The sequence below is a fragment of the Lates calcarifer genome, linkage group LG4 (assembly GCF_001640805.2).
Source record: "Lates calcarifer isolate ASB-BC8 linkage group LG4, TLL_Latcal_v3, whole genome shotgun sequence".
In the NCBI taxonomy this organism is placed as follows: Eukaryota; Metazoa; Chordata; class Actinopteri; family Centropomidae; genus Lates; species Lates calcarifer.
The window spans coordinates 108396-119051 of record NC_066836.1 but is presented as its reverse complement, the minus strand read 5'-3'; the positions used below and the strand labels follow the sequence as shown (position 1 = coordinate 119051).

Here is a 10656-nt window from a genome sequence, read left to right as displayed (position 1 = left end):
TGGAGCAGATAATGTAAATCTGAGATTAAATGTGCAAGAAGAAACAGCTGAGGTAGTCCTTGTGTAAAGAGTGTGTTACAGACCAGGGGCAGGGGGCAAAGGGGGGAGCTAGGGGGAGCTAGTGAGCAGAGTTTAGCATCCTGACAGCCTGGTGGAAGAAGCTGTATAGCAGTCTGGTGGAGCGGGCCCAGGAGGCTCTGGTACCTTTTCCCTGAGGGCAGAAGCCTGAAGAGAGAGTGTGAGGGGTGGGAGGTGGCACCAGCGATGGCTCTGCAGGTGAGGCAGGTGTGGAAAATGTCTGTGAGGGAGGGCAGAGGGGTACCAATGATCTTGCTGGCTGTGATCACAATGCGTTGCAGTGTCTTTCGGCAGGAGGCAGTGCAGCCTCCATACCACACTGTGATACAGCCAGTGAGGACACTCTCAATGGTGCCCCGGTAGAAGGAGCACATGACTTGAAACATTAAGTAATCTGTTTTAAAATTTTTTTAATGTCTGGCCATCCGATCAACAGCCAGCACTAGCAGAAAACACTGTGACTCAAGGAAGACATCCAGCACTGTTCTTTCTCACAGAGAATGAGAAGAGGGGGAGAGGACCTTAAAATCATCACAAGCAGTCCAGCACACCAAAGTGGGTCCCCATGGTCTGTTGGTCTGTGACCACACCATGGCTATGTGAGGGAGAGAAATTGAATTAATTAATTCTGTGACAAGAGTTATATAAGAATTTAGAGCAGATCATTATTATATGTGTACAATATTATGATCGAACAAAGTAATAAGATAGGGACAACACTTACGCATTTGGATGGTAATCCTAAAATATTTTATAATAAAAGGTGCTCTTTTGGCGTGTTGTTGGTTTTGCGACTGGCACTAACCTTTATTAAAGCATGTAACTGAGAGATGTGTTATCAAATATTAGGATCTATTGCCTAAGATAAATTACATGCTGAACTATTGTTGGTAGATTAGATGTGATTAAGCACAGCTAGATAACAAGAACAGTATTAAATATCCATAGTTAATGTAATACCTGTCTCATATAAATATGGGAGGGGCCTGGGTTACTCTTATGATATTCCAGTTTTTTAATGCTTGAAAAAAAATGAATTGTTCAAATGAAATACAACACAATGTTACTTGAAGTGTAATAACTTTCTTTTAGTTATATGTATTTTTAAGTTCTAAATATGAAAGAAAATGAAATGATTCACTTGGGTTCAGTGAGAGAAAAAATAAACAGACTGAATCAATGAATAGACATATACATATGTTCGAACAAGAAAATCATGTTTATTAGTTTTTGTAAACTTCCAATGTTTAGAAAACATGTTTGTTTGTGTGGGTTTTTTTTTAAATAAAACGGTACTTTCAAGTACATTCCAGAGGAGTGGTAAAATGGTAAATAAAATATCCTTGGCCAAAAATAAGTAGAACAGCAGTTCAACAGCAGTGCCATTTCTACCATCAAAAATGGTCTCTTAACTGACCTCAGTCCTGACCTTTTATTCTTCCAGTATCCTGAGCAAAACTCTCTGCTGCAACATAGGCCAGTTTGATCAACATCTTAGTGTGACTTAATGGTAACAACAAACCCATTGGTCTCAGTGAGTTTGTTAATTTGTCAGACGTGGATTTGCTCATCTCTGAATGGGTTGGCAACACTGCTTGCTCGTACTAGGACTAACGTTAACATTAGCTCTGACATCTGTGCTCACTGCTACATGTTTAGCATTGAGGCGACACAGGAGACTTGAAATGGTGATATGCAAATTATTTGTTGCACAATTTGCAACTTGCTCTTATCTATGGTTCCATCTGACCGTTTTTTAAACTGAAACTTTCCATCCACTGGGCCAAGCAATGCGGTCTCATCTGTTTCATCCATCACGTTTGTCGTTAATCTGCTACTGTGCTTTGCTGCTTTCCACATGGGGCTATGTTGTCTGACATCACTCAATGCATCTGGTGCATCTGTATGATCGGTAGGCCAGAAACTGAAAGGAACTTTCTCGGGTGCACTGAGAAACCTTCCATGTTGTCTGGAGTGTTAAAATAAAGTATGATTAAATGCCTGCATTTTTTTAATGCCATATATTTCCTGTAATTAATTAATCAAAATAAATTTATAAAGTCCCAGCCCTAGTTTTGATGGTAAAATTGCACATCAACCACCAGACTGGACACTAGAGTGTTGTTCCATACACTGTCATCCATTTGCCAGTCAGTGTAAGTCTAACACAAATTTATCAAAACCAAGGTGGCAAGGAATATCTTGCCAATTCTTCTGTAGAAGGAGACCACTGCAGGTAAAAAAAATTGGTAACATCAAGTAACATCTACAGAGTAATACTATTGTTAAAATTAAGTACTGATTTTATATTATGAGGAAATTACGATTAATCATCTGTCCGCTAGATTGGACATCATGCATGCTATATTTCAACTACATTTCATACTATTACTGTGACAAGATAAGATAATCCTTCATCAGTCCCACAGTGGGGAAATTTACTTTGTTCCAGCAGCAGGGATTGTAAAGAATAGAAAAAGGAATAAATATGAGTAAAATAACAAACAAGATATAATTAAGACAATATTATAAAAATATAAACAAAAAAACTGTATAGACAGGACAATGTAATAAAAATATAAACAAAAGAACAATATACATAGGACTATATACATAGAAACAGACTGAACTCTATTCTGTTATTGCACAGTTTGAAATAATATAATGAAGCTTAGCAAAAGTTCAATCAGGGAGACTGTCTATCAGCACATACCAGCTGAATCACAAGTTGTTTCCTGCTATCTCTAAGCCCCAGCTACCAATTCTGTTTTCATCCAGTCACAACCTGACACTCCCAACTAGAGCCAATCACCTGTAAGCTATCACAGTTTAAAATATTCTCTCTCTCTGCTGTCATTCAGCTGTCATTTCAGCACCGCAACGTTGTATAACCCCTGCTCACCATCACCCGATCAGGTTCCTCCAGAGCGTCCCTCAGCCCATTCTCTCCTCCCTCTCTCTCTTTCTTTCTCTCTTTCCACTGTTGCCTAGTGCTTGCTCATAGTGGGAATTGTTGGGCTTCTCCTCATAAATGTAATAACATAAGAGTACAGTCTAAGACCTGCTCTTTATGAAATGTGCCTTAAGATAACCTTGATCGTGCCATAAAAATAATTGACCTGACTAAGCCTCACTCACCACCACCACCACCACCAGGCTCGGGGGGGGGGTAATGACAATGGAGCTGAGGATGCTGAGAATCTACGGAGTCACGAGCAAGGTTCAATGTGAGAGGACATGTGAGTAACTGCTTGGAAAACTGAAAAAAAGAAAATATTTATTTCCATTTTTTTGGTTGCAAAAATACAAAAGACGATGGCCAATTTCCAAATGTGAGACTTCAAAGCAGCAGTACACAAACCAATGGGTGACATCACGCTGGCTACATCCATTTTTATATACAGTCTACAGTCCAGCTCCCATCTTCCCTGGGTTGTATAGGCTCAAAATTCACTCACCATTTCTGCCACAGGTATAACTCCATTCATGGTTATGCTGGGCTATCAACCCATCTGTTACCCTCCTAGGAGGAAGAAGTCTCTGTCTCCTCAGTCAGTCTGCACAGGTGCCACATAGTGTGGAAAGAAGCACAAGCTGCACTCCTCTGCACCACAGCGCGCAACCAGCGCCTGGCTTACAGTTACCCCACCCCAGCCCCTCAGTATGCACTGCTGTGGTTGTCCTCCAAGGACCTCTCTGATTCTCCTTAGCACCACAAATGAAGGAAGCCAGGGACTATTGAGTGTCAGAACCACTGTCCACTGTACCTGAGGCAGCAGAAACACAATGTCAATGGCAAGGAGGAGAAAGATGAAACCATTGTGGCTGATATCAAGAAATTCCAACAGTGGCTGGAAAAGGCTAGACTGAAGCACAGAAGCACAAGAATAGGCACTTAGTACAAGATCAATAGAGGCTGGGGTCTACCACACCAGACAGGACACCAGGTGCAGGCTGTGCAAAGACGCCCCTGAGAGTCCAGCACATAACAGCAGGTAACAGCATGCATGGAACACCATGACCAATTGGCTTAGTGTACAGGAACATCTACACTGAGTATGAGCTGGAAGTCCCACTGTCAGAGTGGAAGACACCACCTAAGGTGGTGAATGACCGAGCTAATATCCTGTGGGACTTCCAGATCCAGACAGACACTGGAGATGGCTAACCAACTGGACATCATGTTGGTTGACAAACAGCAGAAGAAAGCAGTAGTGATAGAAACAGAGACAGCAACAGGAAGAGGGGAGAGGGAGATTTGTTTTTCTTTCTTTTTTATATGTAAAATTACCACAACTTAGCTGTCATGACACACTTCGTGGAAGTATGTAGTGAAAGGGGGCAGTAATGTTTTCACTACTGAAAGGCAGAGGCTGGATACTCAGTTTTGATCTTCAGCAAAGTGAATGAGAAGATGCTGAACTGAATGGCACTGATGCACTGGCAGTGTTTGGGAGGGAGTGGATAATTAATTAGTAGTGTTCAGTAGGGAGTGGATAATTGGCAGTGTTTGGTAGGGAGTGGATAATTAATTGGTTCTTGTCTGATTTTTGTGGCCCGATACTCAACACTGTCCAGTTGTTGAGAATCACTGGTCTACAATATACATTTTGTGTATATCCAGTACAATCACACAGATACAAAAAAACACTTTCTGCAAAATGAGTTGTTTTTAAATAAAGATCTAAGAGTTTATTAGCTTATACATAGATTTCTGGATAGAATAAGTGATTTTATACTACCAAAAAATCAAAAATTGAATTGTAGTTGTATATTTATAAAACTAAGCAGATAAAACGAACTATTCTTGACCCTTAAAAACAACTTTGATAGTATATTATAGTTTCTTTCTTGTTTCATCTGCCAACAAATCTAGAAGAAAGGGGGTGAAAGCTTTATACAGTATGATTTCAAGTGTATATTATTGTGAGCCACTTTGTGTATGGACCAATTAAAATGGCATATTTTCTGCACATTCAAGCATCCAGTTTTATTAGGACACACATCCTGATCATTTCATCTGGTGGTGAAAACCCTGCAAATATTCTGCTTTCAAACATAACGTTTGACAGCCTGAACTAAATAATTGGACATAGACCTTTCAGTGATTTCTGTCTTCCTTTGTTAGAGCAGACTGCAAATAAGCACATAACACAGAATTTTGGAAGTAGGGTGTATGTTGGAGAATATATTCAAAAGTCCACTCACCCTACCCCTAAACAGAGCTTTAATGAATTCAAAAGATGTCTCTGCTACATAGAAAACTAAGAATGTGCACAACAAGGTAGGACTTAATGATTGCTATTTTTATTTTAGAAAGTGTATAATCTGTTAAATTCATTTAATAACTCACATTTAAATAAATCACAATTTATTCCATCAACTCTCGATTGCTTCCAGGGAATTTTCTTAGCTCAACAATCACAGCTTAGATAAAAAACATTTGTTACTGAATAATATTTTGGCATTAAACGTTGAAGCCCATCATATCATCATTCTAGGCTTACTGTATGACATTTAAAGCTCTGAACTCAGTCTGTGCAGCCATGTGAAAATACTGTAAGATTAATGAGTTTTCATTTTAGGCCTTGAGGCATGTAAAAAAATGTCCTAATCCAACTCAAACCAAGGATGCTTACATGCCTGTTCTACCTCTGTCTCTCAATGGCGGTGTGAGGACTTCAAACTAAGCTATGAGGAACTGCCACCACTCGAGCTATATTGGCACAGCATGAATTATTTTCTATAGGATGCAATGACAAAGTGAACGGTGTTGTCTACCTGTTGGTGGTTTGCTGGTTCACAAAAGATACATGTAGTGCATCTCATCATCTACCTAGCTCATTGTAGCCTCTTTGTTCTTATCCATAATCTGTGATTATGGTAGTGCTGAATATGATTTGTTGTGTAGGCTACAGTAAGAATATGTAAAGAATAAATTAAGTCCCACAGCTCTGATATGACTGTGGGAGTGATCAATAAACTATAGTAAGACTGACGTTTATTTGATGAAAGCAGGACTGCATAATTATTTTCCATTATCAATAATCTTGATTAATTATTTTGTCTGTAAGATGTGTAGTTTTAGTCTTTGTCCCCTTTTGTGGTAGTTAACACAGTTTTCACAGGTGGAGAAATTAAGATCATAATTTGAGTTGTACTTAAGTCCAATCTTACCTCCAAATAACATGGTTTAAGAAATCTAGCTCAACTGGCTTGATTACAAACTGTCTGATGGTCTGATCTCCTGTGTTTCTTGCCCTGTTGGCCTGGTGGCCCAACATGGCCAAAACTAGTGATTGTGCAGTGTTCCCAAATTTCTGCAGCAACTGGTGAATACAATATTCCTATAAAGGATAGAAACAATAACTAAAGTCGTCTATTAATAAATTGAATTTATTTTAAATACAGTTTTTTAATTAAAATAATATCTTTCTTGAGGTTAAAATTACTCAGTAAATCTTTTTGTGCTTTAATTCAAGCTCCACAATGACTTTGTAAATGTAATCACTATCATTACATGTTCTGTCCTCAGTTTTGAAATAATCACTGGCACTGTGATTGTGTTGAGAGGAGGCAAACACCTCCAGTGTTTGCAGAGGAAGTTACTTTTCATATACAGAATCTTTCATCCAAAAGGTTTCAGTTTTTCCAAAGAGGTAGGACTATTTTGTTGGCAACCCAGAAAGCTGTCTTATTTACAGACAGATTACTTACTTACTTACTTATTTTCCTCTGTTAATTATGCAATGCAGGGGCATTGCAAAATTAACAGTGACATTCAGTCTTTTCTGGTGGTCCACAGGAAATGCATAGCATTAGCAGCAGCAGAAGCAGACAGGGCAGAGACAGCGTTCAAGTGTTTCCAGTGTATTCTGTTACCTTGTGTGGCTTCTACTACCTAATTTTGAATGTCATGTCATATGTCATCCATCCAATTATTCATGGATCCAACTGTTCCTCCATCCAATAACTGTCTGATCACTCCCTTTTTCTCTCTTGGGGGTGGCCACAGCAGCATCTGATCATGAGGCATGTCATGGTCAGGAGGTATCAAAGCTGAAAGACATGAGGGAAAATGTCAGATTACTTCTTGTGGATACACTGTATGTGTGTGTGTGTGTGTGTGTGTGTGTGTGTGTGCGTGGAACCACTAAATTAAAGTGGAATACAAAATACTAATATACACTGTTATTTAATTTTGACTTTTATGTTTATCTGCTGTCACAGTTAAATGAAAAATATCTTAAATGACAGTTGTGTAGCTTTTGTTTTTAATAACTGAATTAATTGTTTTTCATTGTGACAAGATTTTTCCATGCTACATTAAAATCAAATCACACCACCAGAAATCCAAAACACTAAATCCAAAGTGGTGTATTGGATTTCACTGTAGTCCAGCAGAGGGAAGCATAGACCTGTCAAAACTAGATGCAAAGCACTGGCCTAGTGAGATCTTACTCTCTACCATCAATGACAGCTTGTCATAGAGGAATGCGGGTAATGATTTCACAACCAGTGAAACTAGGAGAGGCCATAGCACATAGAAAAATCAATTGTGTACAGCATGGGTTTGAAAATCTCAACCAAACATGGCTCCAGAGTGTGCAGTGGAAGTTTACTCCATAAGCTTCTCTGTTAGACTGAGTAACAGTTGAATTACCAGCATGGAGAGAATCTAATGGACATGATGGAGAACATGGAATAAATAAACTGGAAATGTACAAAAAGCCAATCCATTTAAGGCTTTATGTGTACTGATTGCTAATGCAAAGACACTGGGTTAAATGTTAAATGATCAAACTTTATAGGCCTGGTGAGGACTCTGGCAGCTACATTTTAGACCAAATGAAGACATTTTCTTGCTGTCATAGGGAGGTCAGAGAGAAGTGCATTTCAGTAGTCGATTCTGGATCTGGTTATAAAAGCATGTACCAGGATCTCAGTCACAACTGGATAAAGTAGACTATATTTGGCAAAGTTATGAAGGTTAAAGAAGTAAAGGCAGTGCTTGTGATATACTAGGGAGCTCAAAAGTGAGAGAGGGATCAAAAACGATGCCCAGCTTCTCAACTGTGTAAAGTAATGCTTTGGATTACAGCCCACAACATACAGCATAAATACTCTAGAGTAGGGATAAGATATTTGGCATTTTGACGCATATCGGCATCAGCCTTTTTTTTAATCCGATGGCCGATAAGAGATCAATTTAAAACTGGCTTATTTTGGCTCTGACGCAGTCGCGCCTCTCTATCTGCAGTCACTACTTTGTCTCCAGCATTGTCCCACCCACAGCACCATCTGATTGGTTACACACAGAGCACGGTATGGGTAACAGCCAATCAGCAGTGAAAGCTGTGCATGCACAGGAGAAAAAGAAAAAGTTTTGCCGGGTGGAGAAGCTCCGATCTAAGAGATGCTGCTGATACTGGGAACTCCCTGCACTTTTTGTTTTTGTTTGAACTTAAAACAAAGATAAGTGAAAAATAAAATAACATTTCAGTTATATTGAAATTTTTGAAAACTTTATTTACTGTAGAAAACTTTAGTGAGCTATTTATTAAGTTTTCATTTAACTTTATAAGACATGCTGCTGAGCCTGGGAGCTCCCTGCACTTTTTGTTAGAATTTTAAAACAAAGATGTCTAGTGTCTAAGATAAAAAAAAAACTTTAATATGTTGCAAATCTGAAAAGGTGTTTAATAAACATATGCTTAAAGGCATTTAAACAAAGTTAAGTGTTGGAGTTTGTATTATCCAAAATTTTGACGCCAATATTTTCACTTTTACTGCAAATGAATATCGGCTCCAAATATCGGTTACCGGCCTCCTTGACTATTAATAATTGGTATCGGCCCTGAAAAAACCATATCGGTCTACTCCAGAGTTATGGTGTAATCTTTTGTACCAACACTTGACATGTCAATACTAGGGAACAAGATGTGACTTTATGGAATAAGGAGGTAATATTTCAGGACCTTACAAAGAACTTCAACTATTATTATTATTTTTTTAACTACGGGGTAGCTATTATTCCAGAGTATGTATGACAGTAGGTCAGTAGGTCATACTGAGCAATAATATTTGGGAGGTTGTCCAAATTACTATCAGAGATAATTCATCATGTCATTTTTATTTAACCACTGTAGTTTTTTTTTTTTTTTTTTTGATGTATTATGAACAGGGAATTGTACATTTTGGAGGAATTTAGTAGCAATCAATGTTGAAGTTTTTTGAAGAATGCAGGTTTGCATTTCTGCTATCACATGGTTCTAGGTTCTTTGTATATTATGTTTCATGTTAGATATCTTTCTAATAAGGAAAGTGCAGGTGTTCATTACTGGAATTATTGTGAACATTTTATTTTCCAAAATTCACTTGCTGCACCTCAGGTGGCTTTACCTCCTCAAATACGTTATGTTGGTGTAATAACTACTAAGCAATTCAATCACAATTTAGTTTTTCACACATAAATCAGCTAATCAGACATTTGTGTGTGATGCAGGGCTGTACTGTAGAAATAGGGTTAGATGTATTTGTGATAGATGTATTTTTCATGTTCCTTTGTGTTGTATTCTGTGCTTTTAGTTGAATGCTAGGTTTTTGATATTTACATTTGTTTACTTTTTTAGAAGAAACTACTTTGTGTAATGTTTCTGTTTGTTATAGTTAGAGTTTTTAAAATTGTGTTTCTTGTTAATAGGTGGGTAATGGTAAAGTGTGAGGATGGTGAAATAGACATACCTTCATTTTTGTTAATTGGGAACAAAATCCACCATTTATTAACATACATTAACAGTAAACTAACACTGCTTCTGATTACAGCCCAAATACCTATTAGTTGGGTGGTTCATTTTATAGAAAATACTTTTTCTGATTGTAGCATCAAAACTTTTTTTTCACCTCCTGAAACATATCACACCCTCTGTAAATAATCATGTATTATAATTAGATTTTAAAAAGCAAAAATCTCATGCACCACCCATTGTAGGTTATGATGAAGTACTTTTTTCATTGTACTTTAAAAGCATGCAAAGACTTTAGTTGAAGTGTATTTGCTGTGCCAGGCATCAGGCCTTGTGCTCCTAGGGTCAAGTTTACAGGCCTGTCTAGTTCCATAACAACAATCTATTAGTTTTTACTCTGTTATGTTATGGATGCTGTGTTTGTTGTTCTTTTTATGATATTTTATATTTCATTTGTTTCTCTTTATGTGAAAAAGTGGGCACACTCAATTCTGCCATTTTCCTACTTGGCCAGTTGTTAACATTTCCATGGCAAATATCAATAGTTTTTCTCCTGAATGCCTTAGTCTGCCTTTAAAGGATAACTACAGCATTAATTCCTCCCAAATGTCCAGGTTATTGCTTAGTGGGTAATACGTACCCTATAATAAAAGAATAGTCACCAAGTAAAACTATAGTATAAGTTCCTTTATTCCATAACTTTACATATTATTTCCCCTTACCAAGTAATGCTGTATATTGTGGCCCATAATCTAAATCAGTACCATTTTCTTTTATAAGTCACTGATTATTTTCTCAATTGATACATTGTTTTGTCTGTAAAATATAGGAA

General features: G+C 37.8%; 1 protein-coding gene across 1 annotated transcript in view; it reads right to left on the bottom strand.

The window, feature by feature from the left end:
- Nucleotides 1-4622: 4622 nt before the first annotated feature.
- LOC108895310 (coiled-coil domain-containing protein 85A) overlaps nt 4623-10656 on the bottom strand; it is a 38067-nt gene continuing 32033 nt past the window's right edge. Inside the window, exon 4 of the mRNA XM_018694049.2 lies at nt 4623-7137. Coding sequence (XP_018549565.1) covers nt 7122-7137 — 16 coding nt within the window. The 3' untranslated portion in view covers nt 4623-7121. The remainder of the gene's footprint in view (nt 7138-10656) is intronic.